Source organism: Haliaeetus leucocephalus, unplaced genomic scaffold (genome assembly GCF_000737465.1).
Source record: "Haliaeetus leucocephalus isolate CR32 unplaced genomic scaffold, Haliaeetus_leucocephalus-4.0 Scaffold13, whole genome shotgun sequence".
NCBI lineage: Eukaryota > Metazoa > Chordata > Aves > Accipitriformes > Accipitridae > Haliaeetus > Haliaeetus leucocephalus.
In genome coordinates, this window is record NW_010972449.1 from 3,347,909 (window position 1) to 3,373,386 (window position 25,478).

A 25,478-nucleotide genomic window follows, 5' to 3' on the forward strand; every position below is an offset into this window, starting at 1 on the left:
ATTGATAATCGTCCCCAACTGCTCAGAGCTGGGGCAGCCGGGCTTTCTGCCAGCTGCCCTTGAAGGCTGTTATACCTGCCGCGCTGTCAAGATAGCGTGGCGATGAGTTCGTATTGAGACACACCGTTGCCTCTTCTGAGCTGTGAAACAAATGTGATCTGGTGGTGGACAGTGATCTCTAAAGGCAAATATTTAATCCTCTCTTGTTTGCTTGTCTTGGCATCTTTGTCAGCAGCTGTCCACTAAGGAGCCTGTCAGCCTGCCCCAAACAGTGCAAACTCTTTTATCTTCCAAGTGCTTGTGACGAGGAATGAGTTCTAAGTTGAAAAAAGAGCCTTGGCGGTGCAGAAGAGAAGGGCCTTGACAGGTTTTGAAGTGTGTGAAACAAAAATAGATCAGACAAGCCTGTGCTTCCAGCTGCTTTTTGCATCTTTACCTCAACAAAATGATTACCAGTTATTTAGAGTCACAGGAAAGAGGGTGGCCTCGGCGCTAGGCATATTGCTACCTAGAGCATGCTAAGGTGGTTACCCTGGGGTTTGTGGTCAGAGGCTCTGGTAAAATACAGGATGGAGGAGCGAGGAAGATGTTGTCCAGTTAGGTAGGGAGGGAACAAGTGCATTTCTGTTTGAGTAACTGAAAAGGTCTGGCCCGCTCCTTCTTCCCTCTGCTGCCTGGCAGCAACAGCCTCGCTACGTGCGGTGCTGCTCAGCATCCCCACGTGTGTGCACCTCGCTGTGGCCGGGCTTTGAGGGCTGGCTCTGCTCGAGCTCCCTGCTGCCTGCCCGGCCCCACGCAGAGCCCCAGCTGACAACGCTCACCAGCATTTTCAAGCGAGATGCTGCAGGTGGCCCTGGGAGAAGAGGGTGTGCTGTGCCAGGTAGGAAACTGCCTGCCGTGAGGGGTGCTGGCTAGGAAACTGCTGTCGGCACACGGTGGTGGAGATGGGAGTTCACTGTCTCGTGCCCTGCCACTATGTGATTGTAGATCTGAAGAGGGACCAAGGGAGGAGGAGAGGTTTCTGGAGGATATTTTATAAAACCTGGGAAAAATAAGATGGTGGGGAGGTGTGGCATGGTTTTGCACCCGAAGACCTCTCCTTCCAGAAGACTACTTTTGAAAGGCGTGCTTAAACGTCTCACTTTAAGCTCTGTTGTGAGACTGATCACCTAGTGGGAGGTCAGGGGTGGTGAAGGGGCTGTGATACCGCCCTGTGCAGCTGCAGCTTCCTCTCTGCTCCATGACATAGGTCCCATCGCAGGCCGACCATCTGCATCCTGCACGGAGAGGGAGGGAGGAAGGCTGGGAAACTGGAAATGATGGAGATGATAGCCTGCTGTACGAGTCTCGATACTGAGTGTGTGTGCTGCTTTAAGGAGCTGAGGTTACAGCCCTGCACCAGCAAGTACAGTACTGAGGAGAGTATTCAGTATGACAGGGATCCGTCTCTCCCGCTGTGTTATCTAGCAGTAGACAGAGGCTCACTGCAGGGCAGACATGCCCTGATCTAGGAGCATAACAAAGCTGGTCCCTCTGGGTATGGGTGAGGAGACCTGAATTAGCAGCTCATCCCCTTAATCCTCTTTGAGAGCCCTGAGCTTTCTCATTCAGTGCAAGGAAAGGCTCATTTGGGTTGTGTTACCCTCTCTGGTTTGTGAACTCGGCTTTTATGAAGCTTCCTCCGGATTTGGGGCCACCAGGCCCGCTCCTTGAGCGTGCAGCTCATCTGGTGGGGGGCACTGGGGCACTTCACAGCTCTGGAGCTGGATGCACACCACCGTGCTCCGCAGTGTTCCTCATCTGTGGGTGCAGTCAGGAGCTGGCAGGGAACAGTTGGGTGTGCTGTGAGTTTCTCCACAACTAAGTTGCTGCCCATCGGAGTTCATCCAAGAAGCGGTGGAAGTTTCCTAGGTCGGGACCTTGTAATTTGCATTTGCGTTTATTTATTCACAACCAGTTCTCCATTAGGAGGTTTCTATGGCAAAGCAACCAAGTACGTATGGAGGAATAAACACAGATCTCACAGCTGCCCAGCTGAACCAGTCTGTTTCAAGCCATGCTTTATCTCCAGCTCCTGGAGCTGCCAACCAGCAGCCCGGCATCGCCAGTGATTAGCACAGAATTCCCTTGCAAGGGGCTGAACGTCTTATCTCCATCCTGCTGATTAGCACAGCTCAGACCAAAACCACGACTTTCGGCAGGGCTGGAAACCGGCTGCGCAGATCCTGCCTGGGGCTGGGCCAGGGACTGCAGGGAAGAGCTGCGTCAGTGGTGGGCTGCACGCTGGGGGTCTCGCCTCGTTTTGGCAGGGTGCCACTGAAAAACTGTGAAGATGCCTTGATGCAGAGCCTTGCAGAGACTGCTCAGAGCCAAAGACTGAATGCTCAGCACCCCTGCTCCCTCTTTCTAGATACGCCGCTGACTCACCAGGTGGCTCCAAGGCTTCATTTAAATGCTTTGTGCCCAAGTTTTCTTCTTGGCACAGAGTGCTGCTCTGCTTAGACTGTAAGAGTTTAAGCAGATCTTGCTGACATTTGAAATGCTTTTCATTTTTGCTGAAAGGTATTTTGGAAGGAAGAGAAGAAAAAATTAATACCATCTCTTCCACAGCAGGGGAGGAAACAGATACCATGCTGAGAAGGGAAAACAAGTTGTGAGAAGAGAGTCAGGCAGTGACCTCTGGAAGCAGCATGGCCCTTCCCCCAGTAATGGGAATGGTCACTTGAGCAGCTCTGTTTTGCCTTTTGTAAAACAATCTCGTGCTCCCCGAATACAGTCTTTGCCACAGAAATTACTCCACTTTGCCAGATTCACTAGAAGGGCTAAAAAGTGGGTTTGGGTGACAACTGTGCAGGGGAGCACGTGCTTCCTTCCCACCTTTGGTTGTGCTGGGGTCTGGCTACATTTGCAAACCCCGTTCCCCACCCTCCTGGCCAAACATCATATTCTGGCTATCTCAAGGCCTTTTCTCTTCTAACCCCACTGGGATGGGGCCGGTAGCACCTGGCCCTAGCTATATTTGCTTTACCTTGTTGCATCTTCTGCTCTTTTTGGTCAGCAGGACAGAGTCTTTACAACACCTCTGTTTGCAAGTTAGCAACATGAAGGTTGTGAGGTCCTGCTCCAGCGGCAAAGCATCCAGTGACCCGAGTGCAAACAGGATTGGGTCCAGCAGTTGCAGTGTCACGTTGTAATACTCAGCACTCTAAACCCAGTTTTCTTCCTCAGGACTGGATCTATCTGGTGCTTTCAGTGGTTGATCAGAGACACCAATACCTTCCAGCGCCCTCACACTCTTGGTCCAAAGGGGATAAATCGCTTGATAAATATCACCGATTTTCATGTTGCGATGTCCTGTAAAATCAGCAAGGAACATGAAAGATGTATCTATTTCATGTGGATTTCTGTGGCTTAGTGTATGAGAGTTGCTTATATGCATTGAGACTCCCATAGAGAATCAGCAGAGGAGGGCAAAGTTACCACTGTTAATTTAGGAGGGCCAGGATTTATATGGGGGTTTTAATATGCCTTTAAAGTTAAAGTGTCTTTAACTTTTAACTCTTTAAAAGACATATCTGCTCTCTGAATTCCTGTGGGACAGACAATTGAGAGGACTTGACTTACCAGCTAAAGTCTGATCAGTTTATTGGTATTAGCACCTTGCAACACAAAGGGCGGCAGCCTACCACAAACGAACATCCACATTTCACTTGCCTTAGAGGAATGAACCACTCTCACCAATGTGAATGGTACCTGGTTATCCTCTCCCACACTGTGCAGGCACTGCATAAGGACTCCCGGTCCATATTCTTGCAGTGTCTGGGCTGCTGGCTCGATTTGGGAACGACCCACACACTGAGACTCCGTAGTGCTTCACACGCGTTTCCAAGAGAACTGTTTATTATGTTTACATAGTGCATGAGCAATGTGGAAAACACTAGAAATATTGCATCAGTGGTTTGGTTTTTGGACAGCATTGGAAATGGCAATGCAGCTGCTCACATCATGTCTGTATTACGAGGTACGCGATATGCCACGAGGAGCCGAAGCTTTGCGCTTTACTTTGGGAAGTGCCCACCTCTGGCACGTTCACTGCTTGCTCCTCTAGTGCCACAGTTACGCGTTTAGCTGTCTGCTTTTCCTCCATTTCACTTGGAACTTGTAATTTTAGTACAAAAGCACAGTTTTTGAAATCGATCCTGCTAATCCACAAGACTGTTCCCCCTCCCTCTCCTCCCCCCCTCCTCCCATTCCATCCCATCCCAACTCATCCCATCCCCCATGCTCCCACCAACACATACCTCCTTCCCCTCCCTCTCACCCCGGTCACACAGCAAATATCCTGATGCTGCAGTTCCAAGCCATGTGTCCGCCCCAGCCTATGCGATCCAATGGTCTCTGACCAAGTCCCTTTGTTCAGACGTTAATACAAAACACACAATAGGAAAAAACACAAAACAAAAGGAGCCAGACACAAGAGGGAGACACACTGCCGGGCTCCAGCTCTGGCCTCTGAGCCCTTCAACTAAGCTCCACAGCAGCTAGGCTCTTGGGGTACCTCCTTTCACACTCAAGGCTGCAGGTCCCAAGGTTTCCAAGGTGCATAGGAAAAGGAAGAAAGGAAGTAAACTACAAGCCTGTTTCTGTTTTAGGTTCCCCCCCATCCCTTTCCCTCAACCCAATGGCTGCTGGAGGAGATTCTTGACTCCGACAGGTCTTTTCCCGTCTTCCAGTGAGACCCTGCCTGGGGACCAGGTTCACTGTAAGTCACTGGTTCCTCTCTGGAACGTGGGCGATGGGTTTGGCAGTGAGGGGAGGGAGCGGAGCACGTTGTGGGGGGACAACAGGCTTTCGTCTCACAGCAAGTGGGGGGAGATGTCAGGGAAGGCGAGAGAGAAGAGCCAAAGGAAGCCGGTAAAGCTGGCCCTCTGCTTGATGTTTGTACTCAAGACTTCTCCTCGGGGCAGCTTCGGCGTGCCAGCGCCGGCCTGTCGTCCAGTCACCTCTCACAGCCCCGCTGAGAAAAAGCACGTGGCGGGGTGCTTCCTGCTGCTTCATCCTCTGGCTGGCTGCCCTCGTGCCCGCTGGAGATCTCCGAGTCGCAGTCAAGCGCCTCGTAAATGGTAGGCAGCGTGGTCTGCTGGCTGAGGCGCTTGCGCAGGCCCACGAGCAGCGGCTGCGGCATGGAGGAGACGTCCACGTTGTTGCCGAGGTCAACCCAGGCCAGGCAAGGGAACTTGTTCATGTCCTTCATGGTGTCAGTCAGCTCCTTCATGGTTGCCCGCGTCAGTCGGTTGCCGTTGAGGGAAAGGTGGGTGAGCTTGGGTAGCGCCCAGAGGAAGGGCAGCAGCAGGCGCACCATGTCATCATTCAGCTCGGTGAAGCTCAGGTCCACAGAGGTGAGGTGGTCCCCGTTGTTCTGCAGGTAGTAGGCCATGCGGTGGACATCCCGCATGGTCAGGGGGATCCCTGACAAATCCATGGAGTCCTGGCTCACCTTCTTCTGCAGGCTGGTCTTCAGGCTAATGACGGAAAGGGGGAGAGAGAGAGAGATCGTTAAGGGGACCGCTCTCAGCCACCTCTCACCCAAGTGAGAAAGTACTCGTGACAGGGGAGAACTCATTAAGAACGTGGGCTAGAACGTTAAGCAAAGGGTTAATGGAGCTCACCGGGGAAACGAGCACAAGGTTTGCACCATGCCTCGGGGCAGACTGCGTCCTGGGGCTTTCCTGTATGTTCTCATCACTTACACATAAACTTTGCCAGAACTGGCTAAACATAGGATGCTAAAGCGTCTTCCACTAGCACATTCCAAAGGGTTTGTCTGTATGTGCGTGTACAGACACTCACGCACAGAAAGCAAAAACAACCCAGGCAAGCAAACTTTCCAAGTGCACTGGTTTGCACTGTGTGTGCCGCCTCTCCAGGTGAATGCCAAGGTCTGTTGCAAACAGACCGTGCCGCAGGGCTACCGCAGAGGCCAGCGGTGTTAAAAGGCTGAGAAATGGGTATTTTATCAGGAAAACAATCTATAGGCAGACTGCACTCCAGGAATGGATTTACTGCATGTCCCTTTAAAAGCCTTCCCAAGCAGCACTTAGTCAGTAAGCAGCACCAGTGGCAGCCTATTTGGGTCTCTGTGGTCAGCAGATCATCTGGGATCTGCTGCAGCTGTGAGGAGGCGGGGAGGGCATAAGGGTGCTAAAAGAAATCTAGAGAGATGGTTTCAGCCATTTCTTTTGCTGTCTGCCTGGCAAGCGGAGTGAGGAGGAGGTAGGCAAGCTGTACAGCAGGTAAAGCTGTGCTATGGGACTGTTGGGTATGCGAAGGGAGTGGGATGTGGAGTTTTACGACGGACTGGGGGTTTGTGAGAGTGCTGTGAGAAGTGAGAGCTGTGGGGCTAGAGAAGCCAGTGGGATGTTTTAAGATTTGAGCAGGAATATGTGTTGGTGTAACATATGAGAACCTCATCCTGCAGTGTAAATATTAGTCTTGCTGTCCTTTCAGGCACATCTAGCTTTAATGATATGGGAGCCCTAGTAGGACCCCCACTAGCATCATTAATCATGTGCTCAGTGGGTCTGTAAGTGCCTTGTTGAGCTTGGGAGGAGCAGGGTGGGTTAAGAATTAACCACCAATTTGAAGGTCCCCACTCTTCCTATCTGGCTCTCTGTAGCGTCCTGCACACCTGTGGCACAGCCAGTCCCTGAGAGCAATGGGTACATGGGGACATGCAATTTCCTCGGAGGAGGCTGCAGCACCGCAGGAGCTCCCGTGGCAGGTGAGATTGTCCCCACGAGCCTTAGCGTTGCCAGGCCCTTCTGCAGTTGTGGAGAGGATGTGACGCTGCCTCTACAGCTTTGCTTTATGTATGCAGTTCATGGCATCCTGGAAATTTCAGTCCTTAATAATCCCCTATGAGCATGCAATAACACAAGTGAATAAACGTGCATCGGTGCAGGCAACAGCCCTTCGTGGACACATTCAACACTGGCAAACTGGTAGCTGAGCTTCCTTGTAGGAGCGCGAGGTGGAAAGACCTCGTGGCCTGCCCTGTCAATTATCAAGCCCACGAATTCCTGCTCTGGGTTTAGCAGCACTTTGTTCAGGCTGCTTCTCTGTGTCCCTGTGCTTCCCATGGGAATTCACTGTGCAAGGCTGAGGCTGTATCTGCAAAGATGCATTTGAGCTAATGAGCTCTCATGGTACAGAGGTAATAACAGTATGGAATAACTTACATTCAGACCTAAAGGTTTAAAAGAGCTTTATGTATTACTTACTAAATGTTTACACTTCATATGACCCAGAGTGCTCCTCAGTGGATCATGGGAAGGGGCAAGGGGAGCGGCGCTTGTCTGTGCTGTCAAAACAGCAGAGACTGATGTACTGATGAATTATAATTGGTCCGAAAGCACACAAGTGAGTTCTCCAAAGGGCCTTCACTTGAAGATGGTACTTTATATCTCTCCAATATCAGGGCCCCACAAACAGGATTGTGAAGAATTAATCAACCACATTGCTTCTAGCAGTGGTGCAGCTCTCTTAGCTGCTGCAGTAGCAGTAGGAGTTGTGAACTGTGCATGCTGCAGTCTGGATGGCACTGGGCAGCCTCCCTTTTCCTGCTAATCCAAGGGATGCGTGGTATCAGCCCAGGCTGCCTGGGAGCTGTATTTCTTCAGCTCTCCTGGAAAAATGACGTGTGCTTTTTTTTTATAGTTTGTCACCAACCACTGGCAGTGGTGTAACACAATCTGCCACAAAAAAAGGGTTCAACTTGTATAAAATCTATCAGGGACTGGCCTCAAAGCTGGAAGAGTTTCAGGTCTCCCTAGCACAGCATTACCCCCTAAGCTGTGCTGGATTTTTTATCTGGGTGTTTGATATGGAGTACTTGTTGTTCTAGCAAAGCTAAGCAGCAAATCCACAGTGGAGGTGTGCATTCATATTGGTCAGATTAAGCAGAGAGAAATGAATCTGGAGTGTAAACCTGACTGCATAAGGGAAATGGTCCCCTATATCCAGCAGGGGCTGGTACAAGAGATGAGACAGAAGCCTCCTCTGGCGTAAGACTCTGTTGGGGTTGTGGGGTAATACAGGATAAGCAAATCTGTAATTACTTCAGCGCGTGTTTTGCGCGAACGCAGCCTGTGGCTCCTGGAAATTTTCATCCCCAGTGCTGTCAACCCATTGCAGATCCTGGGTGGGGGGGAATTGGGTGTAGGAACAGAAAGGAGACAAACATAGGGACACCCCAGCCCAAGCCTTGCCTGAGCCTGTGCAAAGCCTCCTCTGACCTTCCTATTGCAAATCTACAAGGAACAAGCCTTAGCGCTCCCCCCAGTTGATACGGGGATGGGAACCAGGAGGGAGTGGGGACCACTGGAGGGCACGGCTGAGCCAGCACCGCTCCCTCTGCCGGGCCTCAGCATTCAGGTGCCGGTTTATCCTGCTGCGTCTGCAACAGCAGCTTTCTTAACGGGGGACAAGTTTTGAGTGGCTCTTGGGGTCCCCTTTTGGGTGACTTGGCTCTGAGCGCAGACGGCGATAAGTGAGGGGAAATGTCAGGAGGACGGGAGCAACGCGCTTGTCCGTCTCTGCCCGTCAAGCCTCCCCTCCCGTTGGCTGCTACGCAGGGACTGCAGTAATAAGTCGTGGATCGTGCTCTGAGCAGAGCAGGTACCTTCTGCTGCTCTCCCCAGCAACAAGCCAATACCCCAAGGAGGCTTCAATCAAGCAGACAAATTATCTTCCCGTAATTGATTCTCCAGACTGGACTGCTCCTGGCTGCATGTGCTTAAACCCTCCTGCGTCCTGTCCTGTGCCAGAGCCCTCCCTCCCTCCTTTGCTGGCTTGTTTTTCTTTCCTTTCCTGTGTTTTTTGCTGCTTCCTTTTGCCCTCATTGCTGTCCCTGCCAGGGTGACTCTGGGCCTCCTGTCTCAGCACTGGGGGCTCCTCCTGTGTTTAAGTTGTTCTCTTGCCTATAAAAATGCCTTTTGTAGGGATGTGTCTGTAGAAGCCTCGCCCTGGCGGACATAGCCCCTAATGCTGCAGCCAGGCTCTCAGCTCTCTGGTAAGTGCTGAAGCATGAGATCTGACGCCCCACGCATGCTGTGAACCCTGGCAGCTCTCCTCCTTGCCTCCTTGGCGTTTCTGGGCAGCTCCAAGAGGTGCAGCTAAATACCAGCTCTAGGGCAGGGTGCAGAATAGCTGCCCACTCCTTCTCCTCTATTGCTTTAGAGGTAGATATATCTGCTGTCAGAAAAGGGACAGGGAGACGTGGGTAGATTCTTTACTCTGAATTATCTGACGCTTGGTGTTTTTGGGGGGGCTCTGCTAAGCTCTATTTCTCTTGTGGGGTGGGGGGCACGATACACAGTACACCAAGCTCTCAGACACTTGTGCAGCAGCTGAGAAAATGACAGGTTTATTTCCAGGGAAACAGGTCATCTATTATCCCCTAATTTCTGCAAGTAAAATAGGCTTAAAGATTGCTTCAGCTGCAGAAGCTTTTTTTCTTTGTGTGAGACAAAACAGCTACTTAGCGACGTGGCTCTTGATGCCCATGGGGCTTGTGAGCAGAGGACTGCAAAGCACTGGAGGCTGGATTAACCTAATGCTACCGCAACTGGTGCTGTGTGCAGATTTATAATTGTGGGGATTTGCATCTAACAAGGATCTGGACGCTGGATGCAGAGAAGCAGACTGTGTTTGTATTATCTGCAGCAAGCCTAGAGAGGAAACAAACCCCCACTCCCTCAGATGCTAGAGAAACGGTTGCAAGTGAGAAATTCTGTGAAACTCTGAGCAAGAAGCAAGGGCAATCAGCAGCCTCTCCCTGCACTGCCTGCCTGGACCTAGATGCAGCATCCAGTGAGGAACGGTGCCTGCCCGCCCTCCCGTGTATAAGGGGTCAGCACCCTGCTTGCAACCCTAGTCCAGCCCTCCCGAGGGATGACAGCTCTTCTAGGTCCGTCTCCTTGTTTCCCAAGTGAAAGAAGTTGTTCCTTCCATCGTTCCCAACACCCTCCTTGGGGTCTGCCCTTGTTCCCACTTACCCTTCCCTAGCTACCAGCTCTGTTCTTCAGTGGGCCAGCAGTCCCCAGGCTGCACCATGAGCCTGGCCATGTGAGAACCACTGAGGATCAGCCCAGACAGCGTAAGGGTCTGAGGGACCTGCAGGTGTCAGAAGAAGGCTTTCTATCTCTCAGTCAGGAATGTGGGCCAGGAAAGGGATGAGACCATCTCGCACCTCCCTTGGCTTTTTTCTGGGATAAAAATCTTCCTCTCCCCATATAAAGGCTCTGTCGCTGTCCCTGCCTCCTCAGAACTCAGCTAATGTAAGCAAATTCAGAGCTGTCTTGAGGTGAAACAATTAGACCTGAAAATAATTGCTAGTTGTTTGTCTCCAGGACCTGTCCCAAGGAGCCTTACCCTTAGGCCCTCTTCCAGGTGCTTCTTTAAGTCCATGAAGCTGAGGGCTCAGCACACTTTTTTATTAGCACTGAATCCCTTCAGCTTCTTGCTCATCAGCTGAATTCTTTGGTGGCTGCAGGGAAGGGGTGTAAAGGCTCACAATTGTTGCTCTGGTGGGGCTTGCAGCAGTCACAGAGGTGCTTGACCTCTTGTTAGCTTTGTAGGGTTTGGAGGAGCTTGTTCAGCCCCAAAATGTTCAGGTTCCTGGAGTCCCACCCTCATCTCCTTGTGTCCATGCCACGGAGAGAGGCTGGGAGGAGACAGCAAGAGTCAGACAGGATTTCAGTAATAAGGGATGCCCGCTACTCCCTGCCTGTCTCTATGGGGAATTACCAGCTTTCTCCCCCTCTCCCTCTTATTTTTACACTTAATTTGCCTCCAAATGTAAAATTTTCCTGATGCCAGAGACTCCCATCACTGTGCATCCCCCCCCTTCATTAACAGGCCCTGCCAGTAGTGGCTAATTAGCCATGAGTCGGGTATCTCTTGGCTGCTCTTCCTTTCAGAGAACCTCTCTGCTTTGAGCAGCGATTTAGGGGATGGACTCCAGGCTTTTTAATTGCCTGCTTAGCATAATCTCCTTGCTTTGCTTCCCTGTGGTACAGGGTGCTGCTGTGCAGGGCTGGCTTTAGCTGCCTCTAGTGAGACATGGAAAGAGAAGCCCCAAAAGCACGGACCTAGACTAAGCCAGCCTGAGCTGTTCTGAGGCTGGGCCCAGCACCGCTGTAAAGACGGAGGCAGTGCACAAACAGCCCACTTCCATCAGAAGTCCCTTAGTCGCGTCTCCATCCTTGCACCCAAGCTCTTTTGATCAACTGTGAAGACATCCCTCGCTGTGGAGAGAAGGGAGAGCAAAAGTAGCCTTTCTCCTACCACCCTCCCTTTGCAGCTGGCGTGGGACGTGGATATCTATAGGTGATGGTGCAGCCGAGTGCCTCTCCTCCTCCTGGCTCTGCTGTCGTCTTCCCTCTGTCCTTGAAGGTGTGTTCAAGAGAGCTGTGAACCCTTGGCCTCCCTCCTGCTGCCCCTTGATCCATCCGAGACCTCTGGCTGTTTTCCCTCGTTATTTAAGTCTGTCCTAGCAAAGCAGGGAATAATGCTGCCTCCTCGCTGTAAATGTCACGTATCGGCCTATGTTCTTCTCAGAGCTTCAACTGCGTAAGAGTCATGAAGGCACAAGGTCCCTGCTGATTCCTTTTAACTACCATTTGACACCCAGCCTCCATTATTTCACTCATTGTCTGTCTCTCTATCAAAGTGTCCTGCTTCTCCTGCCTGCCAGTCTTGGACTTTTTCTTCTGATCTGTGACAGAGCAGTGTCAAGTTGCTGGGTGACCCCTTCCACCATCTCTAACGGCCTTTGCAGATGTACCTGCCTCTTGATGCTGCTGGGAGCCCTGATCACGGGTAGTGTTTGGGCTTCCCTGCCCTGGAAGATGAGGGCAGGGGACAGTTCCTGCCTCTCCCCACAATTTATTCACCAGTTCATGTCTGTCCAGCTGACATCTCTGAGCAGCAGCTTCTTGAAAACATTGTATGGGGCAGTTCCTGCACTCCCATATGACTATTACCATATGGCTTTAGTTAACTGACTGGTATTCTCTGACTTGGCTTCCTATTTCTAAAGCAGGAATGATGGTGCCTATTTACCCTGTTGCATAAGGGTGACACGAAGCTGTAGTTAATATTCACCTCATGCCGTGTGAAGTCTAGGATCTAATCTGCCAGAACTGTCATCTGCAGCCTTAAGTGATGTTTTCAAGAAAATAACAAAAAAAAACGATCCAAAGCTCTTTAGAGCTGTTTCTTACAGTCTATTCTAGACACAAGTGTTTTCATTGCATTTTAAAAGTGCATCTAATGCTGCAACGTCTGAGCAATGCACATCAATAACTGAGAAACAGAGCAATGAGCCCAGAAGGGATATTCTATTCTTCACCCAGCTTTGGACTGGCCAAGATGAAATTTACTCAGATGAGTAAAGTAAAACTGTGGTGAGACTTGTGAAAAGGAAAGCCCAGGTGCATGCAGTTTGGGAGTTAACTCCGTGCACACAACTGCCTTTGCTCTTCCATAACCAGTTACTGTGTGAAAAATCTGGGGTTCTTTCTGTGCCAGGAACACCCTGCTTGTGAAGATCATTCTGTGTTTACTGCCTGCATGTTTTGTGGATTCAGGTTTGACCCGTTGCACTCAAGAAAGGAAGTAGTTACACTGAAGTAGCCAGCTCTGGGGATGAAGCAAGTGGAAGATACACAAGCTTCCCTGACATGGCTTTGCCAGGACAGCTCAGTTGTAATTCACAGCTGCTTCATTGCAGTACGAGGCTGTGATCCAGCTCTCCAGACAAAGGCTGCCTTCACCTGGTACCCTTCTGCCTCTCTGCTCTGAACTGCAGTCTGGTGTGGCTTTGCCCTCAAAAAGTAATACACCCCTTAGATTCAGGGATGCAGATGGTGGCACTTGCACTAGAACACATAGTTCTCCTGCAATGCTGAATTAAGGAAGCCTCAAGAGTTCTGAAAACAAGAATTAATAACATCCAAAAATTGTGCATATGTCAAAATATGACAGAAGTGGTGCTGATAGCCTAAAAAGCCTGTATCTGCAGAGAGGAGCATTTCTTAATCCACTACTCTTTACACTATAAATGTCAATTTAATGAGAAAGTGAAGCTGGAGTTATACAACAGTCCAGAATGTATTCTGCTCATTAAGTGTGAGTGATCTATACAACTGTAAAATGGTGCTAAAACTGAATTCCCATTAGGATATAAGGGACTGACAATTGTGCAGTAAAGTCATGCTGGTCCCTGCTGTGGAAATCTTATCCTCCAGCTTTTTAATTTTAACACCCCCCTGAATTTTAATTTTAAAATTCCCCAAGAGATCAACTTCCCTGTTTGGTTAGGCAGCCAACCCAAGCAAGGTCAGCTGCTGACTGGTAACTGCAGACCTGAGACGGGATTCTGCAGGAAAGGAGAACTGAACCCCTTGCTTTCAGTATGGCAAACCTGTCTGAGTATCACCTGGGCAGCTGAAATAGTCTCTTTGGGTGACTGCACAGCTGGGACCACTGCTAATCCTTCATTGTACAAGGCAGGCAACCACTGTCAAGAACCTGCTAGCATGGATGAAGAGGGCAAACTGCCCCCCAGCATCACCTCTGACAGTTTAATCAAGTAGAGAAACCAGACGCAGCCTGGGCTGGATCTCTGACTTGTTCCAGCTGCCGTTGCGCAGAGTCCACTGTACCGCAATAAGCTTTCTCCTTCCATGTTTCTGTACAGACTCCGATTCTGGCATGGGGCACTCGGCTGATAGTATCATGTGGCCTGACTTCTCTCCCAGACTCGGGGCCAGGTGCCATATTACAGTCACTTCTGTCGGCAGCTCTTTAGAGGAATAGCTAAACAGGATAAACAGCAGCCCGCTGTGTCCTATGCAAGGCACATTGCATCTTTGCTGCAGTCATATATAGCCCTAGGTTGAATATATCAGTGTTTAAGGTGGTAGTGGAAGCAGGTGGGACCTCTGGCTTTAGTGGGCAGCAGAGGTTTTTTGTGGTTAAGGAGGTCTAGAGGAACAGATCTCTGTGTGTCTGCAGCTTCTCACGTTTGATGCTTTGCTAACTTAGTCTAGTTGTGAATATTTAGTACCTGGTTGGGCTCTATAGCATGAATAGAGTAAGACTGTTCCTGCTTGGTGGAAATATGATTGTCTCTTAATAGAGTTTACAGTTCCAGCTGTCCTGGCTGTGTATCAAAACAGGAGTGCTTGAAGATATCTATCTTATTCTTTCTGCTTTCAGTTAATGGGTGGCTCAGGTTTGTACTTGCTGGATGTTTTAGGTCCCACTGAGAGTAGATGGGGATGTACCTACACTTAGTTTGTTTCTGACCTGCTGGTTTGCTATCTGGCAGTGGGGAGGAATGCCTGATGCGTGATCCGGCTCCAGTATTGCAGGTCCTTTCCATCTCCCATACCACATCTCCTTAACAGCCCAAACGTTAATTAAAACCTGGCAGATGCTCTAAGCTCTCTGTGTGGCTGGTCTTGTTAATTATCTCCTGGATCCATCTGACATGCTGCCAGAAAGTGGAAATTGCATTTCAGAAGAGAACGAGGGGGTCCTGCATCAGCTCTGTGAAAGCCAGAACCCAAAGCCCAGGAGAGTGCAAAAGTGAGAGGAGAATTCAGTTCGTGAACGTGGTCTCCACACACTGATTCCTCCCTGCTGTCCCAAATCCCCACTAGATTTTACAAATGCCTTCAAAATATTGCTGTTACACCCATGCTTTTTATGGGACCTTGAAGGCAGGAAGGGTACAAGCCAAGGGTGCGGGTTCAGAGACAGACATTATAGTAAAATACTCCCGCTAGCAGACAGGGGAAGTGGAGAATTCAGATCAGGTAAAAACAGCCTGGCTGGACAAAATGAGGCCTTGATCTCTCCAAATGAAGCAGCTATTTCTTGCCTCCCTGCTACTGGCAACATCCATTTTCTTGCAGCGGCCTCGGATGCCAACTCTGCAGGCGCCTTTTGCCGCAAACTGCAAACCAGTTCCTCTCCAGTCTTAAAAGAGGAAGCTCTGCTGTTTAATATTTAATCAAAAGTATTTTGTGCATTATGTAACCCCTTGCAGCCACCCGTTTGAGACCTATATTTCCCTCCACCGCACGTTGTCTTGCTGTCCTCTCCCTGCTTGCGCTTACAGATGCTCTGTACCTGGCCAATACTTTGGGCCTGACCCCTGTGTGGGGGATTTTGGGCTGACGGGGCCCAGAGTTCTTCTCTGGGCCACAGACCTGCTCTCTGTGTTGTATGTGATGACTTTACAGCAGGCAGTTCTCTCTTCTCCCTGGGCTGGGCAGTCAGAGGGAATGCCTCCAGTTTGACTCTCCAGTCTGGAGTCCAACTGAAGAAGAGGTTTGTTCTGCCTGCAAACAGGAGCGTGGGGGCACAGGGTTGAGTTAAGCACCAGCAGGGAGGGATTTTTCACTTGGAAAACCAGAGGGAGGCTGGGTTTCAGCAAAAGGGAGCTTGGAAAGAAATGGAGACAGCCACCCTCTATAGAGCTCTCCCTGCCTCCAGCACTTCTTATCTTTAAGCCTCTCTGCCTTGGGAGAGGACAGGGACGAGGGCAGACCTGCTTTCTACATCCTACATCTCCAGTGTTCTGCAGGATCCCACAGGGAAAATGTCATCTAACTGACTGGGTCTGGAAAAGGACTCGCTCAGCTCTGGTCTCTTGGTCTGTGCTGTGGTTCCCACCTGCAAACTGGTCCCTAGCAGTCCTGCCCTGTGAGATGCTGAGGATGAGAGCATTGAAAGTCACAGAGTGCTCAGATCTGGTGGCAAAGTGGGGCTACAGGTACGAGAGACAGATGGCCTGGAAATCTTGGTATTAGGGATTTTATTCCTTAAGATGCACTGGGGATCTGCCTGTTAGAACGAAAGGTACGATGGAAATGTCAATTCCCATGGGGGATTTTAAGTTGCTGGCACATGTATCAAAGACTCTGAAAGTCTCAAGAAAGCCCAAGGCCATCCTCAGAGTGCTGCCAATTTTCCATTTTTTTTTTATCCAATCCTGCGTTAATTCCTGTGAAGCTAATGGGGCTGACATGAGCTCTCAGTCGCTTCTCTGTTTTCTTCAGCAGTGATCTGTGTCATAGGAACAAGCTTTGCTCGAGGAAAATGAGGAGAAAGGGTTAGATTTACAAGAAGTAGGGATTGCTCTTTATCTGGTTAGAAAAGCCAGCAAGTGTCAAGGAGGCAACAAGTGTGGGTGTCTGAATATGTTTGTAGTAGTGGAAAGCAGCTGCCATCCAGTAGCTGTCAGTGGCCCACGGGCTTTGAGTTGGGTCCCCTGTGCGTGAGGCTCTGCACCATCTCAGGTCCCTCTCCTGGTTCTGGCAGAGAAGTGGGAGGTAAGTAAGGACAGTCACCTCTCTCCCAGCCATCCCAAAGTGGTTCCTACTGAATGGGGTGATCTGTTTGCGGTAATGCCTCGTAATGGGAGACCTTCCCCACAAGCAGAGAAGTTATACTGGGATAGACAAGGACAAAGTGGGATGCAGAGCTGGGGGCCAGCTCAGCTTGGCACGTGGGTGTGTGTATCTGTAAGGCTGCCAGATTTGGCCATGCCTCTAGGGCCAAACACCCTACAAGCCCTGCCGGGAGGGTTGTCTGCAGTGTGCAATCAGCGGGATTGATTTCAGTGCACTTGGGAGAGGTTGAGGAACTGTAAGACTACATAAAAAGGAGTAAATGGCAAACCAGATCAAGGAGAGGGGTGTTGGTACTGACCCTGTGCTGTCTGGCTAGAGGTTTTCTCAGAGACGGAGCAGCGGCTGCCGTGCAGGTTTTCAGTCCTGCCTTTCTGCGAGAAGGGCAGTAGCGGCAGACCGGGATGGAGCTTGGCTGCAGCACAGTTTCTCCTGGCAGATCCCCCTCTGTGCCCACCCACACCGTCCCTGCCAGGCTGCTTACCACGCTTGGGACTTCCTCCGGGGCATGCCGTGCCGGTGCCATTTCGAGTGGGGGGTTAGGTGGTAAATCAGCTGCCTGCAGATCCTGTCTGAGGATTTCCAGGGGTCATATTCCTGAAAGCAAAGGGACAGCTTAGACTCTGCCTGCGCCACAGCAGAACAGGAGGTCAGGGGGAGGACAGAAGAAGATGGGAAAGGAACAGAGGTGGTAGTGGAACAGGGGCATGTATATAAGGGAGGAGGTGAAGAGAAGAGAGGATGAAAGAGGAACGGTGAGAAGGCCTGAGGTGCCTCTGCCACATGCCATCTCCTCCTGGGGTGGAGGAGCAGCAGTAGTAGTTCTGCACTGCCAGAAGGGACCCCGGGCCAGCCAACATGTTCCTGCCCAGAGTGGGGTGACAATTTTACACCCTACCCAGGAGCAAGTGGAGCTCAGAAGAGGGGGTTATTTTCTAGAGCAGTGGCAGGGGGTCTGGCTCTAGGCCAGGCAACACCCAGGAACACGGGGTGGCTGACAGTGCCAGAAGGGCTCTGTGCAGGGACCCCCTACACCCTTTTCATCAAAAGATCTCCACTTTCAAAAAAAGCCCAGTGTAGGGTCCGCATGAGTGCCTGAGCTCGTCACTGCTGTGTCCTCAGCAGCACCATCCCCAGCTGTGCAGACAAGCTGCCAACTCATTGTGTTACAGGACTGCTAAATCTCTATCAATTACCATGTTGCCGTGCTTCCCAAACTCTAACTGCATACTGTCTTTGGACTGACTGTCTGTTACCCTGATGTGGAAAGTTGAGCAGTCAACACCCGTGTCCCACCCCTGAGATGCTTCTTGTTGGGAGAGATGTGCCCTGTGACATCCCTGCTCCTCCTGCAGCAGCACCCTGACTCTGTTCCCTCCCGTGCTCCAGCTGGGAGGTGCTGGGACAGGGAACCTGAGAGTTCCCCGTACTACATCTCACTTCATTCTGGTCCATTCTGCTCCTGGAAGTTCGGGTTTGGGAGCTTCCCAATGCCAGCAGTTCCCTTCAGCCCCTGCAGTAACTCATCAGGAAAAGATCGCGCCAAGATGGTCGCTACCTTCCTGCGTTTATTTTTGCGTGCATTCTCTATCGCCATGACTTTGAACAGCACCCTTCTTCCTCTGGTGAAGCAGAATGGCAAATGGCAGCTGCTGAACGCTGGGATTTCTGCCCCCTCTACCATATTTTCCAAATGCTGACAGACACCTGCATTCCCATTCCTCAGCCCTCCAGCTGTGGTGCAACATGTGCATTTAGGGATTTGATAGCTAAACACATAGTAAAGCTGTCAGGAAATATGCTAATTTATTCCTTATTGCAAGCGGTTAAAGTGCTGTACTGTGGGCCAACAGCTGCACTGTGACTTTCCTAAGCAGCCACCAAATCAGCTGAACTCCCCGGGGACGCGCTGCCAGCGTGTGGCTGTTCTGCTGCGCCAAGTGGCGAGGGATCCCAGCCTCGGTGCTCAGCTGAGCACCCCCTGATCCCTGTCCCAGCTCCCCTAGGAGCCCCACAGGGACCGGCCTGTGTCCTTGGGTTAGGTGCCTTGTTCTAGACTACTACCGTGCTGGCAAGGCTGTAAACTGGCACCCTGCTCTCACCTACAACAGCAAACCTTTCCAACTGGGTGCACGTGCACACCAGGCTTCAGCGCGGAAGCTGGCACAATGCTCTGCAAGTGTTTGTTGGCTCACAACCGAGAATTACCCTCCCGTTCCTTCCCGTGTCCTCGCTGATTTAATTTCCACGGACAGACTGGGAATTGCACTCAGCCTGCTTGCCTGTAATGCAGTTACACCCACCAGATGCTCAGCCAGGGTCAGAGAGGGGACGTGGTCTGCCGATGTTCGTGCCAGGAAGGGTGCTGGTGCTGTAGGGTACTGAGTCTCTCCGACCCCTTAATTAAACTCCTGTTGGCTTTGAGGGGCAGCTCAGGTACTCAACATCTTCCTTAGGAATGGGGAAAATCTTATCTATGTAATGGTACATGTGTCAGTGCAGATAAGCACGTGCATCTATAAGACATAGAAAATGAGGGTGGGATGGTGTATGCAAGTATATAAAAATTGTAGTGGGTTATCTGCTAGGCACCTGGGTACTGGAGTAGGGTAGTGTCCCCTCGTGCTGCCTCCCCTGAAGGGCACTGCACAGCATGAGGTTGGAGATGGTCAAGTAGAACAGCTGGAGATGACATCAAGTGAAGTGTGGTTAAGAGGTACTACTGCTGCAACCCACCTGCTTGTAGATGCTTATAAAATTTGCATGAAAATTACACTTGAAAAGAAGATTTTTTTTTTTCAGGCTGCACTGCAGCCCAATGATGATGATTAAACTTTGGCTCGATGTAGTTTGTCTATTGAGACCTGACTTGTTAATTGTTATCAGAGAGCCTCAGGAGATGGCAGAACAAGGTTAGAAATGCCACTGATCTACACCAGGCATTCAATGTAGTCCCTGGGGCACTGCTGTTTGCTCTGAGCTGTGTGTACTTAATATCTCTCTCTGAATAAAGAAATTCACTCTACTGCTCTTCTTATAAAGCAAACGTGACACTTGCCAAGCCTGATGAGCAAATGGATGTATTGCGAATCCAAGTGTTTGTGGTGGCAAAGGGTAACAGAAGTAGATGCTGGTGTTGCAGTGGGACTGGGGTATCTGTGATGTTTGTCTGCGCTCAGCCTTGCCTTTCTTTGTCTCTGCTCTCCTCGTTCTCTGAAGGAAAGTGCTGGAGCAGTGCAGGGATACCATGCACATAATGCGTTTGCTGCTTGAACCCTGAGTTGCAATGCATTCCTACAGCACCGTTCTTTACTCGCAGATCCGGGAGGCTATAGGGGGGATGTAATGCTGGATTAGGGTAGTTACATATGGCAAAGGGCTCAGGAAGAGAGAGGTGGTTCTCCTCCTGCAGAGGCACCAGCCTGGGCAGAGGTACAGAGATCTGGCTTCCCCTCTGCAGCCCCATGAGCCCCCCATAAGCCAGCTGCTTTAAACCTCTGGGGCATAGCAGTGAATACGGCACCACCATCCGCCCCATATATTTTTATCTGGCCTGTACCCTGTCATCAAGTTTACTATTGGCACAAAAAGTAAATTCCTGATTTCTGTGCGCTTAACCGCCCCCTCCTTCATTTGCATTCATGTTCTGAGGTAGTCTTAACTGATTTCTACAGAAATATGCACAACAATCTCTATGCTACCACTCTAAGGCCGTACACTGGTTGGTTCTGAAGGATTGCTGAGCACCACCCAGCATCAGCCACCCCTTTAGGGCTCTCTTTGCATCAGTGCTATGTTGCAAAGTATTCATCAAGCTGAGGGAAGGGTTCACCTTTTTGGGACACTGCAGATCTCTAGCAAGGCTCATCAGCAAGTCATGGGAGATGGGATCCACCAAGTTGAGGAAAGTTGCATTTTTGTAGAGCACTTCATTGAGGAATGTTCCTTCTAGTCCCAGGTCCTACAAGAGAAAGAGTCAGTCAGATCCACGGGATTCCTTGGAGCTATAACAGTGGCATGTTTTGAAACCAGAAAGCAAATCCGATGAGGTGCCAGCTGGTTTGCTCAATACAGGAAACTATCCAACAGAGGTGAAGCAGCTGTGTCTAACCCAGCATTACTGTGACGAGGGATGTGGACAGCCAGAGAGCTGAATGAGCTGCAGTGTTAAGTTGAGCTAGTCAGCCTAGGGACTGACCACCTTGTTTCCATGTACCACAGGAAGGTGAGAGTGGTATCGTTTCCAGGCTGGCTGGAGCCCAGAGAGAATTAGCTCTAGAGAAACTCACAGTTTTGTCAGCCTCTGTGGGTGAATCTGCTGAAGAAACTGAACAGGAAGGCTGGCTCTAAACCTGCTTCTCCAATCTCAGCTTTTCTGGAAGAATCAAACCTTTCTCAGGTATTTAGATACTGCCATACGACCTGGTGGTGGCTGGCTGACCCAAAGTCCTGCCCGTCAGTATGAGTTTAGCTGTGCTTTGAATTTCTCAGTAAGCGCTAAGCACTGGCAGTATTGTCTTTTGGGTGTAATGGTAAATTTATAGGTGGCTATACATGACAGTCATGGGGAGTCCTTTTCCTATTGTCCACAGTGTGAGCGAGGGGAACATCCGTGGTCCGTGCAACTTACCTGCATAGACCAGGGTATGGGGCACCTTTGGACATGCTGGAAGAAATCTCAGCATCTTTGGGAACAAAAAGCCTCCCCAGGGGCCAGATGGGTGATACTGCAAAGAACTAAGCTGTTTCTTGCTAAGAGGAAAGCTAAGATCTAATATATGATGTAGTTATTACAAGCAGGAGGTACCACAGAGCTGCGAAAAAGAAAAAAAAAATTTAAAAAAGGCATCTGGGAAAGAGAGATCACGTACTCACATTAAAATACCCTGGGGGCAGAAAAAAAAATACCCCAGGAGCAGAAATGTAGAACAAAAAAGCTCCCTAATAGGGGTAGTGCTGGGTTTGATTCAGTTGACAAGGAGGGCTCAGCTGAGGGAGGAAACAAGTCCTATGCCCATTCTGTATGCTGCTGCCAGGAGAAATGAATAAGCAAATGGGTGCCCCATATGTTCGCGATGCTCCACTGAATGTGTGCTTCAGGCACCACCCAGCAAAAGATGCACTGAGAGCTCAAAAAAAAAAAAGAGAGAGGAAAATAAAAGCAGGGTGTACACACATACATCAGCAGCAGGGATGGAGCCATAGCTGGCAGAGGTGTTGGATCTTAACCCTAAGCAGCAATCAAAGCCAGTGCTGTATCCAGCCTCTCCTGCTGTGGATATGCTTAGGTCGAGCAGAGAGCACACCACCAAAGAGACCCTGGCTACAGATCTGGTGGAGAAAGGGAGAATAAATCGAATGCTTTACAGCCCAATCGCTGTGTGTACACAGATGATACCCAGGAGCAACCAAGGAACCCAAGCAGTGGATCAGTGCTGAAGGACAGACAGCCACAGACAGCTGGATGTGGGCCAGGAGTGTACCAAGGCATCATGCCAATGTCTCCCTTAAGCATAAGGCTTCAGGGAAATGGAGCCTCCTACGCCAAGTGTAATATGCACAGATGAAGAAAGCTGTCGAGAGGATGGCATGGCTGGGCATGCAGCAGTGCATGTCAAAGCAGTAATTAAACTCCCCCAACTGGAGCTATACCATTAAGATGAATCTGCATTCCCATTATAAATCCTGCCTGCAAGGGTTTTATAAATGATATAGCTGTAAATATTCACTTCATGTTGATAGTCCATAAATTCTTAGCCCAGGGCATTTTCTGGTTCATCTTACTTATTCCCAGCCCCCCACCTCATTTCTTGAAAAAATTTGTACCACCTAAAGGGCGGCTGCAAACAGCAGAATATTTTAAGTCTTGCCAGTTCAGTTGGCTTAGTGCCGTTATCTTAAAAATGACACTTGGCCATTGTCTCGGCACAGGGAAATCAGGTTGTACCAGACTTTTTGCTGCTGTAAGTCTGTTGTGTCCCCTGGCTTCAGCTGAGCATTGCCCAGTTAGACCAGCAGGAAAGCTGGTCTGTCTTTTGCAGGTGGGTATTTCTGAGACGGGTAAGATGATGTGAAATGGAGCTGTCCAAGTGTTCCTGTACAAAGCAAGCGCACGTGAGCGTACACCTGTGGTTTGCAGTTGCATCTCTGTGCAGTCTTCTAAAATGCTGGGATCTTGCGTCTCTGTTAGTGGATCTGCTTCTGCTTGGCTTGCTTGTTTTACTTTATTTCACCCTCCCAACATTCAAGGAGCAGTCCACAGCCCACAGGTCAAAAAACACTGGTAGATACAACTACATCCCACGGCGTACGCCTGCAGGGCTGGACGAGGTCTGTGTCTGCTGGGAGCCGCAGGCTGCCCTGCATCGGGAACCCGTGTCCTCTGGTCTGGCTGAGCGTGTCTGCTCACTTGAGGATGCTGCGATTCCGGTCCCACCATTGCTCTGCCTTTTCTGGGGTGTTTGCACCCTGGCCCAAGGCACAGTGATGAGGTATGGTGTTAAATAGCCTCGCTGTCCGCTAGAGTGAACAAGGTGTCTCTCTTTTTACAGGTAACAAACAGACCCTCCCCTGGGACACATTAATCCGTGACTCCTGAGAGCGTGTTACTGCCGAGGTAAGCCGGTCTGTGTAAGGAAGGACATGCTGGGGACCAAGCTAAGGGCCGAATTTAGTTGAGGAGCGAGGGAAATTTGTAAATGGGAAAAAACGCTGGTCATAGTGTTCTTAGAAGCTGATGCTGGACATGCGAGGAGGACTGGTTCTGATTACATGACCCCAGACTGGCTGGCAGTTGTGTTTAGTTCTTGAAGGGTGTGGTACGCGTTAGTGGTGTAGCCCTCTCTCTGAAATGTCTGAGCACAAAACGAACCAGAGGCTTTGGGGTGGCGTTGGATGGGTTCCCATCCTACTTGGCGGAGGAAGGCTGTGTTGTGACTCCAGGATGCGTGTCCCACTGCTCTGTCGTGAGCAGATGAACAGAGGGTCACTATTTCGACATGGACGGGCAGAGATGGGGACAGTGAATAACAAGGGGAACTGGTCGGGCAGTGAACAAAACATGAGTGTTCTGGACATGGTAATTCTCAGCCACAGATGTGGGGAAGCCGAGTGTTTAACTGATCCTGAAAGGAGCTGGCAGGCTGCACTGAAAGGAGGGCTTAGAAACGATCCTCCATTCCAGATGGCCCTCTGACTTAGCATTCAAACCCTGGCTGTTCACAGATGGACCTTCTGGAGACCTCCGAGGTCTGTGGAGGATTTCAGTGCTTCAGTCTCAAGGAGAGGTGCTGAGCACTATAGAAAATGACATTCTTTAGTTCTGGCCTCTGGCATACCCTACAGAAGTCTGTTCATGTTACATTGCCACGTTCATGAAGCGAGTGGTTGCCTCTTTTTCTTCACAAGCTTCTTGTAATAGTGCCTTTCCAAAACTGCCTTTGAAATCTTATTCAACCCTTGTCTGCCATACCAGTGCACACATACAGGCTTTCTGCTGAGGGTTTATCAGTCTATGTGCATGGCAAGAAGAGTGTTTGTGGTGCTGGTAACAATCCTCATGTGAACGCTACGGCAGTGGACGGGAAAAGTAGAGACGTAATTTTTGGTCCTGTAAATTCTTACTCATGAGAGCGCAACTTGCTGGTAGCGCAGGGCATTGACCACCACTGTTGGATGTGTTGTAAAACCCAGGATGTTCAGAGCAGAGACAGGGCTGTTAATGCCCCCCAGCAAGCCAGTCCCCGCTCCAATGTACTCACACCCAAAGGTTATTTGCCACTGTGGCGAGAAACTCAGGATGTTCCCAAGATGAAGTAGGTCACTATCTAACAAAGCAACGCTTTGTAACGATAAAGCAACGATTGTAACGATAAAGCTAAGAACCGATGGTATTTTACGTCCAAATCAGAGGGAGGATTTGTCCCCTGTGCTACTGATTGCAGAGTTGCCTGCAGTTTAGGGGAGCTGAGCTTGCCTGGGGAGTGATGGTAGCACTGAGTGATGGAGGAGATGGCTCCGTTCCAGCGGCAGGGCTCTGTCCTCAGCATCAGTTTGGCACCACGCTGTCTGCACACTGGCTTTTCTGTTCCTGAATGGCGGCAGGCAGAAACAACCTCCCACTGATACACTGACCCCTTTACCTCTTCCTCTCCGCCTAGGCTGTCCCAGACCTCCTCTCCAAAACCGTTTTTGGGGGGCTTGCAATAAGACAGCTCTCGGGCGGGTGTGTTGGGACGTGGTGACGGTGGGATGACAGCGGATGGGGACAGCTGAGGCTCGGACACCCCTTCTTCTGCCCAGGGGGCACGACCCTCCTTCCCAGCCCCTCTCTCCCCGGCCGGGTTCCCCTCGGGGAGGTGGCAGGGAGCCGGGCCGGCTCGTCGCCTCCCGCTCCCGGGCAGCGACCGCGGCGGCTCCCGCACCGCCGGGGCACGGAACCACCGAAGGCGGCACAAAGAGCCCGCACCGCCAAGGCGGGGGGAGCTGCAAACCCACACCGCCCAGGACCTGGGGGGGGCTTGGAAACCCTTGCTCCCTGCCTCCCACCGCCCGGCCGAGGGGACCGCAGACCCCGGCCCCGCCGCCCAGCCCCTTTGTCCGCCCCGGGGGCCCGGTTCGCCGGCGGTTTTTTTACCTTCCTAAGGAGCCTGAGGATGTGCACGGCGTGCTCCCGTTTGTGCTCCCGGATGGTGGCCTGGATCTCCCGGAGCCAGCCCACCCGCCGCACGTAGGGAGCCGGCGAGGCTTTCCGCAGCACCCCGGGCAGCTTCTGCGGGTGGAGGAGCAGGGAGGAGAGATGGAAGTCTCCCCGGCCGCCCTCCAGCCTGCCGCCGCAGGGCTCCTCCGTGCTCTCCTCCTCCAGGCTGCTCTGCCGGCTCAGCCGGGAACCCATGGCCGCGATGCCGCTTCGCCTCGCCGCGCTCCGGGCCGGGCGGGCGCCGGGCTCCCGGCCCGGGGGAGGCGCCGGGGGAGGCGGGGAGGGCCGGGCCGCTA

General features: G+C 51.0%; 1 protein-coding gene across 1 annotated transcript; it reads right to left on the reverse strand.

Moving 5' to 3' along the window:
- Nucleotides 1-3,869: 3,869 nt before the first annotated feature.
- On the reverse strand, nucleotides 3,870-25,426 carry LRRC75B (leucine rich repeat containing 75B). The gene is made up of 4 exons (XM_010575229.1): nucleotides 25,120-25,426; nucleotides 20,317-20,445; nucleotides 16,969-17,081; nucleotides 3,870-5,522 (listed from the first exon to the last, which is right to left on the reverse strand). Exons 1-4 carry the CDS (start codon nucleotides 25,375-25,377, stop codon nucleotides 5,000-5,002), a joined length of 1,023 nt encoding a protein of 340 aa, XP_010573531.1. The 5' UTR covers nucleotides 25,378-25,426; the 3' UTR covers nucleotides 3,870-4,999.
- Nucleotides 25,427-25,478: the final 52 nt, after the last annotated feature.